Genomic DNA, 22,280 nt, shown 5'->3' with positions numbered 1-22,280 from the left:
CTTTGATGCTTCCGGAAATTTGCAATCTCTACAAAAAATCTTGTTAGTATTCCCGCTGAACTTTTGCCAGATTATTTCACAGGAACTGTGGGCCAAAGATTTCTCTAGGGATTTTTTCCAATAATTTCTCCTAGAATTACTTCGTGGATTCATCCACGAGCTTATTTAGTGATATTTCTAAGGATTCTTCAAAGTATTCCTGCAGCGATTCCTTCCAGACATTATATCGGGGATTCATCCATGAATTTGGTTCCTCGGATGTTGAGATTTCCGAAACAAAATTTTCTCTGGATGCCTCAAGTTATTTCTCTAGGAATAACTTATACAATTGGTCAAAGAATTTTTCTGGGGATTTCTAAAGGATTCTTTGTATAATTCTCTACCAGGCTTCCTCAATGGATTTCTGGGGAGTTCTTATTCTTTTTTTAAGGTTTTTCTCTTGGAATTCCTACAAGAATATGTCTTGGTATTACAATATCCTTTGCTATTGGAAGTTCTCTTGCAATTGGTCAAAGAATCCTCTCATGGTTTCTTCTTAAGTTCCTCTAGAAAACAGAAATTAAAAAAAAAAACTTACGCTAAAGTACTGTATTTTTAGAAACATCAATAGTCTCTTTTTCGTCTTATTGTCATGTATATGTCTTTTACTAAATGTAGACTATAAAACAGGCTTTGACAGTAAGAATATATAGGCAGAAAGAAGAAACAGACGATGGGACAATCACTTCAAATATGCAATCAAGAAAAATCAAAACAGAGATTTCTCTCAATTTATAGCCTCGAAAACAAATTACTTTACACTAGACTCCCTCTTCCCTCCCATAAACCGCCTGGGATGGGCACCATTCTTATCGATGCTCCTGCCACGGGGTGGTGTTGTGCCACCATTGTAGAATTTTCATTTTGCCCCGGAGCCATAATGTAATAAAGATCAAATGCCCTCGGCGCGCCCCGACGCTCTCCCGGGTGAACTCCCATCTCGCATTTCGGGCGCCTGCCATTAGCGTCAAACAGATTTCCGCAAATAAGACAAAATTTGTCAAGTTAAATTAGTTTGAGTATGCTAATGGGCGACATCTACGCGTTTGTGATTTCTTTGCTTTCTTTTCATTACTTTCTTGCTTGCCGGCTGCGCAGAGATATGCGACTTTTGCGGGAGTTTCACGCCCCGCGCGAACTGGGTTAAACTTTGGAGTTTGTCACCGAGATTTGCATTTTGGGAATTATGTAACTGTGTATGATGATGATATAGCACTTGAATGGCTGCTCTCTGGCGTACTGAGTGCGTAGTAGAAGTGCCGTATAAATTATTTTCAGTGTGGAACTTATTGCAGTCTGTATGATAATGCGACTCATTTATCAAGATGAACTTAAACATTGTTTTCGTTCTGAAGCTTTTAGGTAGTGTCTTGTACCATTTGGGCAGCTGTACCTATTTTGGTCACTTACCGCTATAACTAAGTCAATTTCAAATCGATTGATTTGAGTTTTTGTATAGAGTTAGATACTGTGCGTGACTAACTCTATACAAAAATTAAAAACAATCAGTTTAAAATGGACTTACTTATAGCGGCAAGTGCCCAAAATAGGTGCACCTGCCCAAGTGTTACAAGACCCTATTATTGCTGGAAAAACTTGCAATTAGAACCCAAGTAACACACTTGTCACCGAAGAGTCACGGTGGCGCAGGTTTTTGTTGCGCAGAAGTTACCGTGACTTACTTCTAGCAAGTCAGTGTTTATTTGTTGGAAGTAAGTCACAATATCTTATGCGCAACAAAAACCTGCGCCGCCGTGACTCTTCGGTGACAAGTGTGTTACTTGGGAAGGCACGAAATGTTACTAGTTGATAAATTGAGAGATGAAATTTGTGAAGAAAAATTTCGTTCTGGTGGGATTCGAACCCACGACTCCGTATCCGCTAGACCGGCGCTTTAACCAACTAAGCCACAGAAAGCCAAACTGACTCCGAAGCCGCACCGTGAACACTCCTATTTCACAAACTGAACTCTCTTTTCGGCTTAGATGCCAATCCACAACACACTCCTGTTTGTGCCCACTAACTACAAGTGAGAGCGAATTATTTTTATGAAGCCGAGACTTACTCTCGTACTCCGCATACCTAGCCACAAGGCAAGTTTTTGGTGTTTTGAGCAGGATCAATAATGATCAAAGTCAGGCGCTTTCAAGGTGGTTTTACTTTGAAGCTGCGCGTATTTAATCCTCCATCCGCTGTTCTTTATGTGCATGTTTATAAAACAAGCATCGTTAACCTAATCGATAATTTTACCAATTATCCAACAACAATTATTTTTGGCTTCCATATCGTTTTCATAAAATCCACCTTGAAGGAATACCACACGTTAACCTCCAGCAAAATCCCTGAATCTGTGGTAATCACTCAATTCGCCCCGTTTCGTGTGCGTCCCGGCAAGATAGCAAAGAAAAGGGGGTTTATTGGAGCGGAATAAATTTTCACACAACCGGAAACGTTCGATTTCATGCCAATCCGGAGACAACCGACGGTAACCGATGCCAAAAAAAAAAAAAAAAACAGACATACCACTCTATTGTGGTGAAGCTCGATGTCATCCCGGTCACTTTCAGATACGGCGGCGATGTGGTTGGGTTTGCAACAGATTTTTATGAATATGAGATGGGATGTGTTTCACATCCCACCACCTGTTAATTTCGACTGGATGAGGATTATGTCAACGGGATTCTTGTGTCGCACTCTACGTGAATTCTTGCCAAGAGATGATGCCAGGAATGATTATCTTTCACTTAATAGAGATTTAATACCCAAGCGGTTGACGGCTTGCCAAGCATTGTGATTGGCATTATTGCCGTTTATACCTATACTGTTTCTGCTGGTGGAAGTGTTTTCTCCGAACCCATGGTTTGACTCTCAAGCTACACACGCCCAGCTCAGCCCACTCACTATCTCCGTCTGTTGCCGCTTTTATATTGAATCAATTCTCGATTGGCTTTGAATAATTTAATAACTCTCTGCCCCACTCGTTCGGGTTCTCCCGGTTTTCTTTTCGTTCACAGTTAGCGCCACAATGTCAACAGCCAAACGGCTGGTCCTATCGCTAAGAGGTCGCAAGGAATCTCAGAGCACCGCGGGAGCCTCCTCCACCCGATTAGTATCCTCGGCCAACAGCACCTCGCCCGGCCACGAACTCGACGAGATTGCGGTGGTCTCCGGGGGTGCTGAGTCGAGCCACATCTCCTACGGTAGCCTCTCGCTCGGTCAAACCAATGGACCACGCTACATACCAGGTGAGTTGCTACTTTGCGCCATATTATATGCCTTTTGGGAATAACTGAGACTCCTGGCTGTATAGATGCAAGAAGATTCAGTTTGGAGACTTAAAATATTATGGCTTCACATGGAATTTTTATTGGATGCATTTATTTTCACACCAAATGTCGTATTTGATTTCCAATATGACCACAGACAAAGGTTGATAAATTCGGCAAGAGTTTAAGTTAAAAATGCACATTGGATTTGCATACATACTAGTAAAAATGCGTAATGAATCAATTGAAAAGATGACTAGAAGTGGTCATGACTCTTCTCGCTATTAATTGTTCAGTGATCTAACGTATAAAAAGCTCAGTAACGGTGTAAAGACATGACTTTGCAGTCAGTTGATAATGGGAAAGGAATATTATTAAGTATGCAATCGTTACTGTTCCCAAAACGAGTTAACCTCTGAGTCTTGACAAAAAATACAGGATGGAGAATTTGTTGCACTGGAACCACCATTAAGGTAGGATCCATTTGGGTAATATCTATTTAGGTATCTCAATTTAATTAACTTACTTACTACTTACTTTCAGTCCTGGGCACCCACGGTGGTGCAGAGGACCGAATGGAAAGATTTCCATCCTGGGCGAGTGCCAGCCCTCGCCTTGACCTGTGGCAAGGTCAAATTTCTTTCGACTTGCTTGATTTCGTTGTTGAGGCTACGCCGCCATGAGCCTCTGGGTCTGCGTCTGCTGCGATGTCCTGCTGGGTTCCAATCGCTTCGTTTCGTTTCCGCCCCTGCGTAGAGTGTGGCCGACACCTCCACTTTCGCTCCCGAATTTCTGTCGGCTTTTGATGACATCGACGATGGTGCTCCACTTTGGTGATCCAATTTAGAGGTGTGCGCCAACACGCCTCGCCGCCGCCGCCGCCGATTTTCGGTCAACGCCGCCGCCGCCGATTATTTTTCGGCGCGCCGCCGCTTACGCCGCCGAGCCCCTAATTTTCTACGCCGATCTCAAAAACGCATTTAAGAGTTATATTATTTCTTGATTTATTTCATTACAATATTTCAAACAACTTATTGGAGTCATCTGTATACATAGCATTGTAGATCTTTTTAGCGGTGGTCCATTGTTTTAGTTCTAAAAATTTGGAACGCTAAAGTAGATCAAATTACATTCAGTTCCTTCGGTAGTTGTTCTAAATTCTAACTTCGTATGCCGCGTCAACGATGTTTTGAAAGTGAAAGAGTTTGTCTCTTGAATTAAATCGAGTTCACAAAGATACCAGGGGTTCCTGAAGATAACTGATGGCTGAAGAAAGAATGTCGGGATTCCGAAGATTGAAGAAAATGCTTGTGATTCTGAAAACAATATTTTTGTCGTGTTCATCTCCAGAAGAGATGAAATTTCTCCAGCAACTTCCAGCAGTTTCGCCAAGAATTCCGCTAAAAGTTCCTCCGGGAACTCTAGAAGGTCCTTCGGGAAATCCGAGGGTTTCCTCCGAGACATACTCTAGGAGTTTCTCCGGGCATTGCTACAGAAATTGCACTGAGACTTTTTGCAGTACTTCCTCTAGAAATTCCTCTAAGAGTTACTCCGGGTATTCTTTTAGAAGATTCTCCGGGAATTCCTCTAGAAGTGCTTCCTGGGAATTCCTTTAGGAGATCGGCCGGCAATTCCTCTAGGAGCACCTCCGGGAATTCCTTCACGAGTTATTCAACGAGTTCATACGGGAATTCCTTAACGAATTTCTACGGGAATTCCTTTAAGAGTTCATAGAAATAGCAGTTTCTTTAGTAATTCCTCTAGGAGTTCTTCCGAGAATGTTTCTGGGAGTTCTTCCGGCAAAGCAGTTCCTCCTGGAATTTTACCAAGAGTTTCTTTAAGAAATTTTCCAGAAGTTTCTCCGAACATTCCTCTAGAAGATCGATCCTCTTTGAATTTCTCTAGGATTTCTTCCAGGAATTCCTCCGGAAATTTCTCTACGAGTTCCTTTGGGGCTTTCTCTAAAGTTCTTCAGGGAATTCGTTTAGAAGTACTTCCGGGAATTCGAATATCTTCGGGAACACCTTTACGAGTTTCACTGAGAAGTAGTTCTCCAGGCAATTTCATAGCGAGTTGCTCTATAAGTTTTTTTTTCTAGAAGTTGCACTGGGTATGACAAGAGTTTCCTTCAAAAATTCCTTCAAGAATTCCCCCGGAAGTTACTCAAGAAGTTCTTCCGAAAATTCCTTTAAGATCCAGTAGTTTCCCAGAACGTTCTTCTAGGAGTTCTCCCAGGAATTTCTCTAGAAGTATCTGAGTTCATCCGGGCATTCCTCTACGAGTTCTTCCGGGAATTTCTTCACAAATTTCTTGGGAATTCTTCTAGAAGTTCTATCGAGAATTTGTCTAGAACTTCTCTCAGGAATTTATGTGGGAGTTCATCCGGCAATGTCTTTAGGAGTACCTCCGAGAATTCTTCTACGAGTTCTTCTATGAGTTTCTCAGGGAATTTCTTTACGCATTTCATCGGGAATCGCTCTAGAAATCAGGCTGAGAATTCCACAAGAAATTCTTCCGGGAAATCCTTTAAGAGATTATCCGGAAACTCATCTAGGAATATCTTTGGTAAGTTCTCTACGAGTTCCTCCTTGAATTCCTTTCCGAAATTCTTCAGCTTCTCAAGGAGTTTCTCCAGTATTTCTTCCAAAGGTTTCCCGGCAATTACTTTACTAGTTGCTCTAAAAGTATTTCTGAGAGTTGCACAACGAATGCCTGGAATTTACACCGAGAATTATTCTATGAGTTCCTCTGGTAATTCCCCTAAGAATTCCTTTGGAAATTGAGAGTTCGCCCTTGAATTCCACTGAGATTTCCTCCGGTAATTTATCTAAGAGTTCTTCTAAGGTTTGTTTCCGGAATTCTTCCAGGAGTTTCGTAAACGCTCCTCTATGAATTCATCAGGGAATTCTTTTAGATGTTCTTTGGTTCTTTTGGAAATTCGTTTAGGAGTTCATACGGGAATCCCTCTGGAGTACAGGAGTACACCTCTACGAGTTCCTCAGGGAATTCCTTTAAAAGTTTATTTAGAAACTCCTCTAGAAATTCCACCGGGAATTCCTCTAGAATTTCTTCCGGGAATTCCTATAGGAGGTCATTCTGGATAATTTTTTGGGCAGCTGATTGATGATTCGCCATAACAATTATTTCAGATATGTGAAATGTAAAAATTGTACGCTATTTAGCGCCGCCTAGCGGTGAAATCACGAATCACACGGCTCATATTCTGAAAGCCCTTGACCAGCTGAACAACTTTGCCGAAGAAACCAATTCTCTAAGTAATCAGGTTTCTGAGATATATGGGATAGAAATTTTGTCAGTGTTGCGTCTGCTTGTCTAAGATATCACATAAATCACAGACAAGTAGATGTGACACTAGCGAAATTTCAATCTCATATATCTCATGATCCTGATTACTTAGAGAGTTGGTGTCTTCGGCAAAGTTGTTTGGCTGATCAAGGACTAACCGATTATAAGACTTAAGATTCAAAATTCTACCGCTAGGCGGCGCTAGAGAGCAAACAAATTTTAAATTACTCATATCTCAGCATCCTCATTTTGTAGAAAGATGGTGTCTTCGGTAATATTGTTTGGTAGATCAAGGGCTTTCAGAATAATTACTGTTTGGTTCAAGTTTCTGCAGCTAGGCGGCGCTAGTTGCATTTTTTGCTAATTTTCCTGATATTTATGAAAACATTTGTTTGCTCACTAGCACCGCCTAGCGGTGGAATTTTGAATCTTTAATCTTATTATCGGTTAGTCCTTGACCAGTCAAACAACTTTGCCTAAGACACCAACTTTCTAAGTAATCAGGATCATGAGATATATGAGATTGAAATTTTGTTAGTGTCACATCTATTTGTCTGTGATTTATGTGATATCTTAGACAAGCAAGTACTTTCATACTCCTGTGGTACACACAGTATTGCACTGGAAGCACGACTGAGTGCGCTCTCAACACGAATTTTTGTGTGCACATTTTCTGCGCGCACAAAATGTGCACGCAGGAACTGAAAAAAAAAAACATGTTTGTTCTAACATTTGTTTGAGCACTCATTTTGAGGGTGAGCGGGTGGTTTGTGTGTGAAAAAGTTGCGTAGTTCACCCTCGCTCTCATTAAAAGTCGTGTGTAGAGTGTATGTTTTCTATTCTCACGTTTCGCACTGAGGACTGAGAAGCATGCCATCTCTGATTCCTTGAAAGAACAGCCTATGGGTTGAAGAAGGATGAATCATAGATCGGAATATTCTCATTTGAAATTCCAATCATTAAAGCAATTAAATAAAGCCAAACAGTCTATAAATTAGAAAAGGACAAATCTCTGGATATTATAGGGGTGATCCATGAAGAACGTAACGATTATAGGGGGAGGGTGGTTTTCAAAAGTGTAACAAGCAATATAGTTTGTATAGGACAGGGAGAGGGAGATCGAAAATTCTCAATTTTTGGCGTAACGCCTGTATGAGCAAACAAAATGAAGTTGTTTAATTATACAGTAGGGTGTGTGTACCAATTATGGCACTACCTAAGGAAAGCTATTTATACAAAAATAAAGAGAAGACCAACGAATGCTATGAATAAGTTAAAAGACAGCTTAGTTTCTATACTTTACAGGAAAAATATAAAAACGGAGCCAAAACTACTTTTAGTGTTGATTACAGCGTGTGCCAATGATAGGAACCCTGTACCAGTTATAGTTACATTTTTTAACTTCGGTTCCTTTTCGCACTATTTGCATGCATTCCTTATGGGGTTAGCCATAACTGGTACACTATGGCGAAAAAGGGTGCAAAGAAACCGAAATTTTAAGGAAAATGATTTATTTCTACCATGATTTGAGGAAAATGTGGAGTATAAATGAGTGCGACTATCTTTTGTGAACGTGATCTGTTGTTCACAATTTTTTCTTGTTGATTTATATCGTAAAAGTGTGAAAATTAACTATGGCGAATAATTGGCACTATAGCCATAATTGGTACACTTACCCTATAATTATTTGGATCTACCTATCAATCCAAGAGGGGATGATCACTAAGCACAAGTAGTTAATGAATGTTTCTGTAGTACAGTTAGAAAGAACAGATATTGAAAAGAAGAAGGCAAAATTTCTGATTGAAAAATAAGTCCCTAAGGAGTCTGTAATTATATCACTAACAAAAGTTAAAAGAACAGCCTATAAATTTAAGAAGGAAAAATTCCAGAACAAAAAATCAAACTTAATTGCCATTAATTAAATACTACATTAACAGAACTTGAAAGAACAGCCTACAAACAAAAGAAGGAAAAATTTCCTATGGAAATGTTAGTGACTGAAATGCATATGATTTCTATAACAGCACTACAATGTTTCTTTCAATGAGCGGCAACAAATTGGTCTACTAAAATTCGACCTTTTGTCCCATTCGACGTTTTGTCCCATTCGACCTTTTGTCCCTGCGACCTTTTGTCCCTGCGACCTTATGTCCATTCGACCTTTTGTCCATTCGACCTTTTGTCCATTCGACCTTTTGTCCATTCGACCTTTTGTCCTTCGACCTTTCGTCCTTCGACCATTTGTCCTTCGACCTTCTGTCCCAAAGCCACCATTCACCACAAAATATACCGCAGGCATCTATTGCTGGAGCCGTTGCGTGTTCTCCACTAATACACACCAGGTTTCACTGGCGTATAGCAGCACAGATTCCACGTTCGAGTTAAAAATTCGGATTTTGGTGCGACGACTGATCTGGTTGTTTTTCCATACATTTCTTAAACTCGCAAAGGCAGCCCTTGCCTTCTTGATCCGTGCACCCATGACCTATGTCGATCTTGGTGCCGCCATCGGCCGCCATTTGGCTACCATGATATTATTGGAAGCTTTCAACATTCTCTACTGATTGCCCAGCTACCGTAAAACTGGAAGGGTTGACCGTGTTTACATCCAACGATTTGGTTTTGTTGACGTTGATGGTAAGACCTGCCGCTGAGGAGCGATTGGCAAGATCATCGAGCTTGCTCTGCATATCAGAGCGCCGTTGAGCTAGGAGTGCAACGTCATCAGTCAGTTCACGGTCAATCGCACCTATCAGGATCTCGTCGATTACGATGAGGAACAGTAGCCGTGATAGTATACGCGCTTTTTTTATTTCGCTGGAAACCAGCAAAATTTTGCTGGTTTTTGACTTGCTGTAAAACCAGTAATCCATCCAGTAAAAAAATTTTTGCTGGTTTTTCAGTAATGCATTTTGACAGCTTGTTATGCTGGTCATTCAGCAATTTTGTCCAAGCTCGAATCCGGCCGACATTTTTTGTTTATTTTTTGCTTTTCAGCCAAAATAAAAATTAATCAAAATGTTCATTTAAGCTTGATTTTTGGTAATCAGAGGTAAGTAAATTCGATAAAGGTTCATAATTGAAGTGGTGCAATCAATTCTAGTGTAAATCACGACAAAAAAAAAAAATTCCAGGTAATTTTCTCGTTTTCCTGCTTGTGCGGTGCCTCGGGCAGCAGCGCGCATAATGTGTCAAGAAAAATGCTTGAAGGGGGGGAATGCTAAAAGTTTGACAACTCTTTTGCTGACGTTCAACAATTTTTAATTTTGTTGATTCTTCAGCTATTATTAGATTCGGCAAAATCACGTTTCAGCAATTAGTTTTGTTGGATGGAAAAATCTAAATTTGGTGTGTACATCCTTGCTTCACTCCAGCAACGACCCGGATGGGATCGGACAAAACACCGTTGTGCAGTGCTCTGCTATGCACAAAAATGCCCTGTACTGTGCTTCAATGAGGCCGATTATTTTCTCAGGAAGACCTTTCCGCCTGAGGGCTTCCCACATGTTTCTGTGATTGAGATGGTCGAAAGCTTTTTCGTAATCAATGAACACCAGGCAGAGAGACTCTTTTAATTCATTGATTTGCACCAGAATGATACGGAGCGTGACAATATGGTCCACACAGGGTCTTCCGGCACGGAAACCTGCTTGTATCCGTTTCAGGATCATTTTTCAAAGAACTTTGAGAGCGTACACAGTAACATGATGCCCCGCCAATTATCGCATACAGTCAGGTCACCCTTTTTGGGAACCTTTACTAAGACGCCTTGCATCCAGTCGGCCGGAAATGTCGCGGTTTCCCATATGTTGCAGAATAATTGATGCAGTAATTGTGCGGATACTACGGGGTCAGCTTTGAGCATCTCTGCTAATATGCGATCGACCCCTGGGGTCCTGTTCGATTTCATGCTACGGATGGCTGTTTCTACCTCCTGCACTGATGGAACTTTGGCGTTGACACGGGTAATGCGTCGAATCCTTGGCGGATCATGCTGAGGTGTTGATGGTGTGGCCGACACTTGAAAAAGGTTTCCAAAGTGCTCGAACCAACGTTTCAACTGGTCAGCCAAGTCGGTGAGTAACTGTCCAGACGTGTCTTTCACAGGCATCGTAGTATTCATCTTGGTCCCACTAAGTCGACGTGAGACATCGTAGAGGAGACGGATGTCGCCGGTGTTTGCGGCTTTCTCGCCTTCGTCGGCTAGGGAGTCCGCCCACGCTCTTTTTCTCGAGAGCCGAATAGCGCTGACGGTCTACGGCTTTGTCTCCTCGTGTTTTCGCTCGCTCTATCGCTTTGGCGTTCTTTTGTTCCTCTATCTTCCTCCAGGTATCGTCTGCGATCTACTGCTTTCTTCGAGTGCGTAGCTCACCCAAGTTATTCTCGCCGGTGGCGATGAAGGCGTTCTTGATGGAGCTCCGTTGATCTTCTACGCTTCCACCTTCTGGAATATTCGCAGCACGGTTCTCTAGCTCCCCGACGAAGGACCTTTTCATCGCAGCGCCTTGCGGTTGGCGTGTGTTGAACCGGCGCCCGATTTTCTCCTCCTGTCGATGGATCTTAGCAATGCGCATTCTGAAGGCTACGTCTCCATTTTCGGCTGATGCAGATGTGGTAGATTTGCTTTTCCGTGACGCCATCACGGGAAAATTATGTCACTTTGTGCACTGGTCGATGAGGAAAGAGCGATCCCTTAATCACCATGTCATTGTTGCCACAAAACTCTGCAAACAGCTCTTCGTTTTCGCTCATTTCTCCGAGACCATGGCGTCCCATGACTTGCTCATAGTCCGAGTTTTTTTTTCCGAATGGGGGTTCATTATGAGTTGCCATTAGCCGATATCCAAGTTTCCGGGTCCGTTAGAGCATATACTAAGAAGAGGTTCAGGTGTCAGCCGCTCTCGGGGGGAAGAGCAACTGACGAAAAATTACAAGTGCCGGGGCTGGGATCGAACCCTAGTCCATTCACTTATGAAGTGTACGTGCAGCCACTGCGCCACGGGCCCCGGCTGTAGTCCGAGTTGTCAGAGCCAACCTTCGCGTAGAAGTCGCCCATGAGGATTTTGATATCACCTTTCGGAATCTTGCCCACGACAGTATTCATTTGACTGTAAAAGTTCTCTTTATCTTGCAATTCGGCAGCATCGGTTGGCGTGTAACATTGGACCATAGTAAGGTTTCGAACCCGTGTTCTGAATCTGGCTACAATTATCCGCTCATTAATTTATTCCCATTTCATGAGCGCAGCGTGAGCGTGAGCGCTGAGCAGGAAACCAACTCCACGGTGGCGAGAAGCGTGTTCATCCAGACAACCAATTTGCACGTATAATGAAGTTTATGCTTATGTTATACGTACTTTTATGCGTTAAAGTTACATCGCATAAGATGCAGCAAAAGTGCCTTATGCGTAAAAAGTGGAGGCGCTATACGTGCATTGACGGAACAATAATAACGCTATATGACTTGAAGCGATATCTTATGCGATGCACCGTGTGCAGTATTGCGACGTATCTTAGCATCTTATGCGACTTAATAAAATTTAAAAAAAAAACAATTCTTGTCAGCTCGATATCAAACTAATGACCTCTGGATTGTCGAGCCACACTTCACAAACAACACCAAACGCTACTTATGAAACATGCTGATTAATTATCATGATATTCTAACTCACTTCAGTGTTTGTTGGAATGCACTTGATTTACTTGCGCTGTGCGTGTTTGGCAGGCTAAACACGACGAAGCACCATTTCCAAGCCAACAAAACCATTATCAAGCCAACAAAACAAATAATGATGACTTTGCAACCATAATTATGGCTGTTCACTTTCTTGTAGCTTTTTGGCACTGCATCGACCGTGCACCAGAAACTCTTTAATTGTTATCACAGATCAAATCGCATAATGTCAACATAAATGCTTCTAGCTTATGCGAGTTTGTATGCATATTTTAACGAGCTTATTTGTACTTTTATGCGATTTCATCCATACACCAATGCGAGGTAAACTGACACAACAAGAAAAGTACCAAGCGAAGTCGTATAATCATCGCAGTACGCAATTATGCGAATTCAATAGACACTTTGCGAGTTTGCTCGCACGCTTTTGCGAATAAGTAAAGTTCATCGCAATAAAACATCATAATATTATCTACTACGGTGTACTCATACCTTATAAAAGTTGATTTGTATTCTTATATGACTTCACTTGATACATCGTAATTAGTTCAAAAAATAACATCATATGCGATGAAAATTTTCAGTCAGCCATACATATATACGATAGTGACTTAAAATAGTACTTTATACGATGTACAACGTGGTTTCTTATGCGACTCCTGGTTGTCTGGGCACCTCGTAGGCCAGAGTATAGCAGAGTTTGGCCCGACGCCAATCTGTGTTCTCCAAAGTTCGGTCAACAGACTTCGTTCAGTCCTAGGATCTCAAGCTTCATACGGCTTGCCTCATTGGCTAGTTGTGCCAGTTTACCCTGCTGCGCTAGGGTTAATGAATTCCAAGTTCCAAATCTTGTCCGTTGTTTCGCGCTAATAGTAGTTTTGGAATTTTACCACTAGGTGGCGCTGTAAGCGTTCAATAATCAAACCCTTTAGTATTATTGTAGGTGACTATATGCCAGAGAACTTTGTCGAAGACCGCGAAGTGATCCGACGGCTGTGAAAAAAGTTATACCCTAGGCAAAGTGAGGCAAAGTATTGAGATTTCATTATTGATATTATCCCGACTAGATGAACATAACAAGAATATATCTTAATTATATCTTAATGTGATATAACTAACAAATTATGTTATAATTTTGTTATGACATGGACTGTTAATTATTTTTTCAAACTAAATTGTAACAAAATATATTATAATCTTTTGTAACTAATTTTGTTATAAATAAATGAGAACTCTGTTAAAACTTTGTTATTTTTGCAATTGAACAAAATGATCAATTGAAAAAATAACATAATTATATTAGAATATGAAATAATTTTAAATTTAAACTTTATTACAAATAAAAATAAATTTGATTATGTATTCGTTTTTTTTTTTCATTGCTTGTAGGGCAAAAGGTCGACGGATAGCAGTCAAAAGATCGAAAGATGCTTATAAGGAAACAGCCTTATTCTGTGTAATTGAAAAATTTAAGAAAAAAAAAAACATTCAATTGCTGTTGAGGGGCTGCAGTTTTGCTTGTTTTTTTTAGTGCGAAGAATGCCGGAAAAGTACTCATATTTTTCCAAATTTGAACCGATTTAAGTGAACTTCGACTCGTTTAAATAAGAAATCTTTTTTTATTGATTGGTTATGCGAATAGAACGGTTGGGTTACACGGTATTCCCAAAAGTCCAAATTTTCTGGAACATGTCCCTATGCTATTGAGGGGCCCAGATACAAAGAAGTGTAAGTGACCATTTTGTCGAGTTTGAGCTGAGCATATAGAAAAATCTTCAGATTTCAAGCTTTCAGTAACTTTTTTAAGATTATTTTTATGGTGATTAGAAAAATTACAATAAATCAGAGAAAATTTGGTTGATATTGAAACTCTATATATTTTGTATGGGATGAAAAATTGATGGAAAACTTTAAATCTCATTTACTCGAAAGTGGGTTTTTATAACTTACACCCCTTTGCTTCTATTCCCCTCTATTCTAATATCGATATTGTTAGAGTTAACGTATTGAAAATACATGGTCTCTCGGGAAACATGCTCCGTAATGACTACTTTGAAGTCAATACTTTGGGCCTAGGCTGGGCAGATATTCTATTGCAGCTGGTCTATGGAAAATTACACGCGTATGGCAATTCGGGATTTCCTTATCGCACGGTTCAGTCGGATTTGTTCTAGATAGAAAAAATAAATCTGGATTAAATTAGACCAATATTGTCAAAATCGGAGAAAATTTATCGCAAATATAACCATTACATAGTTTACCTTCTTTAGTTTATTGATTTCTGTTTCATATTATGAAGTAAAAAATAAAGGCATTGCAGCTTCTAGAAATTTTATCAGACTTTTCTGTATTTTTTTATCTTATTCATTGCTTTAATTTGAGTTTTTGGGTAAATATAGCATCATAGCTAATGATATGTTTATCTAAGTATTTATTTCCTTCTTTCAATATCCCAGTCCCGTTACGGTGCCAAATTCCTATCACTTTTCCACGATTCCCAATTCTTATAAAATTTGTAGCTTCTGAAAGTGATACATCTATTTTTTTGTGAATCTCAAAATTGAGTAAATATAGTTAGATTTATATGTCATTTTAACAGTACTGCCATTCTAACTTCTAAATATAACGTCAAAAAGTCCCAAACAAACTATGTATTATGAAGTAATGAATGTTGATGAGCGTGGAGATGTGGTGCTAAATAATACTAATCAATAAAAATGTCAACACGTTAACGCCACTCAGCACTAAAATGCATAATTTCCAGACTGCACCAAAAATGTGTAACCCTTGCACATTCACAAAATCACAGCTATACACAACTATATACAGCCAATTTTGCTCAATTGATGATTGCATTTGTCTATTATAAGTTTTTATTCTTTCGACCTATTATTATTCGACCATATATTCTTTGACATTATGTCATAAATATATTTTTTCATTATTAAAAATAATTAAAAATAGAATAAAGCTAAACAGCATTTGCAGAAGTAACCATATCGGCATATGTTATAATTGTGATCAATTAAAACAAAGCCACATTTTACCCTAGCTCACATAAGTACGTGTATAATCGCCGTTCTCGCAGCGCGAAGAAAATAAAAAACAAAACAAAACGCCTCCGTCCGGAAAGAATTATTAACGACTAGCGTCTTTGTCGCCGCCAAAATGCACCCCATGGCGAAGCTCAATCATAAACAGTCGACTAGCAACTTTTTCGCCGTTCTCTTTGTTCCTTGGAAACAGCCGACGACGGGCCATGCGAACGCCACCACTGTTATTAGTGTTTCAGTGCGCATGTCTGCGCACCGCGATAGCGCAGTTGGTAAGAGAGAGAGAGAGGTTCATTGTTTGATCTTAGGATTAGGGAAACTGACAATACGTAGAACCAGTAAGGGACGATTTCTTCACCCTGGCTTAAGCGTTAAGCCAGGTTTAACTGTATGAGTTGACCTGGCTTACCGGTTAAGCCGAGGTGAGGAAATCGGCCCTAAGGCTTCTTTCGTCGCTCACTTCAGGTGCTGTAAAAGCCTCATTGGTAAAGGCGACTAAAAATTTACAATGGCAGGATTAGTGGTTCGAATCCAGTCCGGGTTTGAAAGTTTTGATGATTCAAAAGTTTTTTTTATGTGACCTATTATGTTCTAAAAATAGAATAACACACTTAAAATAATTACCCAAAAATAAGTATAAAAATTTAGTTTTTACCCTATTTTATTTTTACCCTAATTGAAAATATCAAACTGTATTATAATTTTGATAAATTTTATCAAAAACTTGGAACAGGGCTTGATATATTTTTGATGCATTTGTAACAAACTCTGATACACTTTTGTTAAAACCCTTATGATTTTTAGTTAGAATTTTTGTTATTTTAACAACATCGTGTATCTAAATTATAACTGCCTATGTTAGAAAAAATCTGTATAACATAGTAACATATTATGATATAATTTTGTTATGATCGCCTAGTCGGGATTCCTTTACATGTATTGGAAAAATAACAATAAAGTTTATCCTCACTTTTCCTAGGGTATAACTTTTTTCACAGACGTTGGATCACTTTGCGGTCTTCGACAAAGTTGTTTGACATATAGTCACCTACAATAATACCAAAGGGTTTGATTATTGAACGCTTACAGCGCCACCTAGCGGCAAAATACGAAATCTTGAAGTTTCTGCATACATTTGGCCAAGTTTTCCCATACAAACTTCAAGCGTTTTGAGCGCCCCCTTAGGCTCAACCGATTTTGCTCAAATTTTGAACGTAGCTTCTGGGAGTCCAAAACAACTGATTGAGGAGGTAAGACTTGGCATTTTTCGAAATTTTTGTTTTTCATATAAGTGTGGGCCACCTTAATTCATAGTTATACAAAATAACATTATCACAGTTATTAAAGTACATATTCGCGACTAAGCGATAATAGATTAATACTTTATTAATCTTATCTATATATATAAAAATGCAGTGGCATACGTGGGACCGCGCATAACTTGCGAACGGATGGTCCGATTTGGGTCGTCTAAGTTTTGTTCTGTTAGTTTTCACCCAAGGAAGGTTTATGAGGCCTAAAACATGGGAAAATTTAGAGTTTTTGAAAATCGGGTTTTCTTACATTTTGAACGAGGACTTGGGCGCTTGGCTAGGGACTTGAAACGTCAAAAAACGCAGTAGGCAAGACAAAGTTTGCCGGGTACAGCTAGTTTTTATTAAAACCATTCAATAGTGTACCTACAGAAAGAGTAGCTTCTCGAACTTGGTAAACTGTTTGGTAATTGAATTTCCAAGTTCAGTTTAACATTATTCAAGACACTTGAAGGCACAATAAAAATTGCAATGCGTAGCATATCACCGACTGAGCAGTGGTTTGGCATATTTAGAAACGTCGTCATAATTTTTAGATTTAACATGGTTATACATAGTATTAAATTCTTACGTTTGCGTTATTGTGTCTTGGATCTCTAGCATAATGTACAAGTATAAAGAACATCCTCATAATCAAAGAGAGAAATACGAAGATTTCTGTACCCATCGCCCGTTTCTGCATAAGTGTAGCGTGTGGAAGGCACGGCTGGTTTGTTGGTTTATCATCAACTGAAAATTATTGTGATTACAGCTAAATTGAGTGTCTTTCGCCTGAAAGCGTCTAAACAGATTCACAAAACTGTCACGGATGCAATACTCCGAGTCCTCAATTACCCTAATTGCACGAAGCTCAGTGCATTTGAATGCACCTCATAGTAGGTACCAGCCAGGCAGACAGTAGTGCTTCACTTTATCCGACACAAGGTAGTCCCACATTGGCAATCGTACCACTGACTGGTTGCAATCGTGCGTTACGCGGCATTCCCCTGGAAAGATCCTGAATGTGATAAGTGGCGTATACGGGGCCGAGTTCTTACGTTTATGCGTCAATTATGGCGCATAACAAAACATGTGCACTGCATTCGACCTATAGTCAGTCATCCTCTCAATTGATGGTTTGCCGATGAATGACAACTGACTGACTGAGGTGCTTGCACCACGTAGGCACCCATCGCCGTATACTAACACGTCCCAATGGATCACTGCAATCCGTTGACTGACAATAATGACCATCACGCTGCGTCCGGTTCTGAGGGATACGGGGAGGTATCCTGACGTGGAAGATTGGTAACCAGGGAACTAAATTGCGCCGAGGACGACGGGCGAAAGCGTCACTACGTGCTGTTGTGGTTTCACTTAATAAAGCATCCACCCGTTTCCATTATTGACAGGTGGGAAGAAAATGTTTTGTCGTCAAAAGTATTCTACTTAACTTGTGCACATAACTTAACATAAGGGCTTTCCATTTCATCATAGTTGAAATACATTGATGGTCTCGGCCCTGTTTTAAACTATCATGAGAAATACATCGTGAAAAATATCTGATCAATGTGTCCAGAGTTGAAAAAACATCGAAAAACTGGTCACGTCACATGGATTGAATTAAAACTAATTTGGAGAATCCGATTTATTACCGAACCTGGGCTGAAGTTTTCCTGAACCCCAATCGGTCATCTGGAGCAAAAGGATTAAAATAATAAATGTGAATCCGTTTATCACGTTGGCCTGGTTTTCTGTGGTGGCAAAAAAATGAGGCACATTCAAAATTATAACAATTGGCATACACATTTCAGTGATTCGTATTTTTCATTGTGGGATTTATTTTTTCGTTTCCTCCCTACCTGCCATCTACCCCATCATTCGACATTGGGACTTTGGGATGGAATTGATGTGAGCAGTAAAGCCATGTTCAGTTCGGTCATCCATCATTCCAAAATAGTTGGCAGATTTTGCCACCCCTCCATTATGGCCCCACCGCACACACAGACCCCTGTGTTCCCTCGAACCCGATCGAAAAATAGATGACCAGCTGTGATAGCGAAAAGCTTTTCGAAGACCGGTGACGACTAACGCCGTAGCAATGGTGGTCGATAGCTCACAGTGTGAGCGAGCACCATGCATCGCATCGCATCGGGAGATTGGTGTTTGTTTGCAATGTTTGTGCACGCCCGGATGGGTGATGCAGTTGCCGACCAAAAAGCGATAAAAGCACTGCATTCCACACCTGATCCTGACGGGTAGGTATACCTTCGTACACATACTCCTCACTTGGCTACATAACTGACTACAATGGATTGGATATAGCAGCAGCAGTAGTAGCCAGCACAGTCATTGTCCGTTGGTGGTGAAATCTGTGTGGTATTCGTACCTACGTGAGGACGTTTGGTTGATTCAATAATCGATGGGGGTCATCTCGTCATTGATGCATGTTGGCAGTTTGGCTCAAACTTCGAAAAGCTCTAGAATCTGCATTCCGTTTAGTAACTCTATTTAATAACATTGCCAACAATGTCAATCTTTCAGTAAAAATCAGGATTGACAGTTTCGCTACTTCGATGCCAATTCTAGCATTAAATCTGAAACATATTGCATACATCACCTCGAAAAGCAAGATTTTAGGATCTCCCAACAAGTACATATAGCTGAGTCTGATCAAGAACATCAAAATAGTAAATTATAGAAAAGTTGTGGCATTTTATTTTGTACTAGCATCTATTGTAGAAAAGCAGCTATTATTTTCAAAACAGTGAAAATTTAATTGTATGTAAAATTCCACAAACTAATAACACTAGTTTACAAAATAAAACGAAAGTCGTAAACTTCTGTCAATGACCAAATTTTTTGAAGCACAATTTAGCGCTGATTTCGAAACCGACCTTCAAAAAATTTTAAGTAGAACAGTTTTTGAGTTTTAGCTCAATATCGAGTTTTACAACTTTTGAAAATATGTAATTTACTAAAATTCAAATATATTGCCTTGTGTTCAACCATTTTTTAATCTTTTTTCATAAATTAAAAGCTGAATACAATACCATTCGATCATCTGAATACAGGTGTTGCGTCAGATTGATGAAATTCAAGATATTGGCGTGCTTTAGGGACGATCTCCTTAAATTTTAGCAAAATTGCCAAAAATTTTTGAAGTAATGTATTTTTTTCAATAAGAAAAAAACAATTTAAAAATTCATTCTCGACGTTTATTTGACATATCATATAAAGGCGAGCTACGGTAAAAATTTCAGCTCAATCGGAGCATTGATTACGGAGAATGGGATGTTTGAATTGAGCGACTTTGCTTAAATATAGAACAAAAATCGATTTCAAATCATCAACCTTGTATGGAAAGTCGAAAAAATTTCCGCTCTACTGTATTTTTTTTTCCTTCGCGTTTTCGAACTCAGGGCATGATTCTACACCAAAAATGATCATCAGCTTACCGAGTTCAAAAATGCTGTAAACTAGTGTAATATTTATGGGGAATTCATGAGGGCTTCACAGGCCGTTCTGGGAATTTTAAGGGGTACCAGGAGATCTCAAAGGCGTTTCAAGCAGTCTCCAGAAGGTCTCAGAAGCGCTTCGGAAAGCTTCCAGGTGGTGACGTTTCTTAGGGGGTTCTAGGAAAATTACGGAAGTAGTCAGGGAGTTTGAGGGGATTTAAGAAGGGTACGAGGAGATCTCATGGGAGCTTTGAGGGAACACAGGGGGTTTCAGGAGCCTTTAATGGGATCTCAGGATTTCAAGGGGTTTCAGGGGGTTTTCGGAGGCATACAAGGACGTTGATGGGATTTCAGGGACACTTTAAGCAATCACGAAGGAATTCCTGAGGGCTTAAGGAACGCTTTGAAGGGACCCAGGGGTGTTTCAGAAAGTCTCATGGCATTTATGGGAGAACCAGAAAATCCCAGGGGCGTTTCAGAGAGTCACATGAGAAATCTAGGGCTTCAAAGGCAGTCTCAGAGTCGTCTCTGGTGGTTTAGGAATGTTCCAAGTGGCCCTCATGGGTCTCAGTACAAGGAGATTGCAAGGGCGTCGAAGGGGATCCCTGGGGGCCCTGGGAGGCATTTCGGGGGGTATCAGTGGGCCTCAAAGGATTTTTTTACTTTTCATTTATTTCTAAGGCTTATTTTCACTAGGCATAACGGAGCCGTTTCTCCATATTTATAATTACAATGTAATTAAATTGTACAACCCTGTTTTATCAATTCCTCTATTCTCTGACTCTCCTTTTCGATGTACTGTTGTCGAAGTTCGGGGTCTTCGATATGCGAATAATAATAATATGGTGCTGGATGTGTCCGAGTCAATTGATCGCTGTCGTTTTGAGTCCAGTTGATTGTTAGCTTTCTCTTTCGTTTTATTTTTACCAACCATCTCCGGCTTGGAAAGCAAAGGCCATTGTTTAGCGGAAGGCGACGATGGATGTTGTGTTAGGTTCAAGTTAACTGGCTAAAGTGGTTGTTTGTTTGCGATAGATGGTGCCACTTTGGAGCATCGTTGTTCCGAATGATCTCCTCCACAGTTTCTGCAGGTCCAGATTTGGGAAAAAAAATAAACAAATGTTGTTTCCTCGACTACAGCGATATACGACGGAATGGAATGAGTCCATTTCATACGCACTACACGTACGCAATTGCTGAGTAGGGTGGCCCACACTTATATGAAAAACAAAAATTTAGAAAAATGCCAAGTCTTACCTCCTAAATCAGTTGTTTTGGACTCCCAAAAGCTACGTTCAAAATTTGAACAAAATCGGTTGAGCCTAAGGGGGCGCTCAAGGGGGCGCTCAAAACGCTTGCGGTTTGTATGGGAAAACTTGGCCAAACGTATGCAGAAATTTTAAGTTTTCGAATTTTGCCGCTAGGTGGCGCTGTAAGTGTTCAATAAACAAACCCTTTGGTATTATTGTAGGTGACTATATGCCAAAGAACTTTGTCGAAGACCGCGAAGTGATCCGACGGCTGTGAAAAAAGTTATATCCTAGGCAAAGTGAGGCAAAGCATTGAGATTTCATTATTGATATTATTCCTTTACAACATGTATTGGACAAACAATAATAAAGTTTATCCTCAGTTTAAAGGCGCCACCTAGCAGCAAAATTCGAAAACTTAAAATTTTTGCATACATTTGGCCAAGTTTTCCCATACAAACATCAAGCGCTTTGAGCGCCCCCTTAGGCTCAACCAATTTTGCTCAAATTTTGAACGTAGCTTCTGGGAGTCCAAAACAACTGATTTAGGAGGTAAGACTTGGCATTTTTCGAATCTTTTGTTTTTCATATAAGTGTGGGCCACCTTATTGCTGAGGCCTGGTAAGTAACTTCTCCAGATATCGTTCCGTATAGAGATCACTTCGCCATATTGTCCCATATGGCTAATGATCGTATGAGTTTGGATCTCCTCCGGAAAGTCGTGTAGATGGACATCAACAGCACAGCTATCGACGTATATCGGCAACGGAATGGCCGCACGTTATGCTCTTGGATGCTCTTCACCTGCGTCATGCCAAGCTCCAACTCACGACCCAAGCACTGTTTCACATCGGCCTTGCTAGGGCGCCGCGGAAGAACAGATGTGTCTAGAACAACGCAATTAATCCTTGTAACCGGCATGATTGCAGAACAATATAAC

At 40.2% G+C, this 22,280-nt stretch overlaps 2 protein-coding genes across 6 annotated transcripts in view; both read left to right on the top strand.

The window, feature by feature from the left end:
- Positions 1 to 22,280, top strand: part of LOC109415821 (cyclic nucleotide-gated cation channel alpha-3) — a 571,815-nt gene that overhangs the window by 266,304 nt on the left and 283,231 nt on the right. For all 5 annotated transcript variants that reach the window (XM_062853068.1, XM_062853069.1, XM_062853067.1 and 2 more), the window contains exon 3: positions 3,054 to 3,284. In XM_062853068.1, the coding sequence (XP_062709052.1) occupies positions 3,065 to 3,284 (220 nt within the window). In that variant the 5' untranslated portion in view covers positions 3,054 to 3,064. The remainder of the gene's footprint in view (positions 1 to 3,053; positions 3,285 to 22,280) is intronic.
- The window catches only part of LOC134288380 (uncharacterized), a 111,120-nt gene that overhangs the window by 73,088 nt on the left and 15,752 nt on the right, over positions 1 to 22,280 (top strand). The window lies entirely within an intron of this gene.

The sequence above is a fragment of the Aedes albopictus genome, chromosome 2 (assembly GCF_035046485.1).
Source record: "Aedes albopictus strain Foshan chromosome 2, AalbF5, whole genome shotgun sequence".
Classification (NCBI taxonomy): Eukaryota; Metazoa; Arthropoda; class Insecta; order Diptera; family Culicidae; genus Aedes; species Aedes albopictus.
The sequence above is the reverse complement of the archived record's forward strand: the minus strand, read 5'-3'. Positions and strand labels throughout refer to the sequence as shown.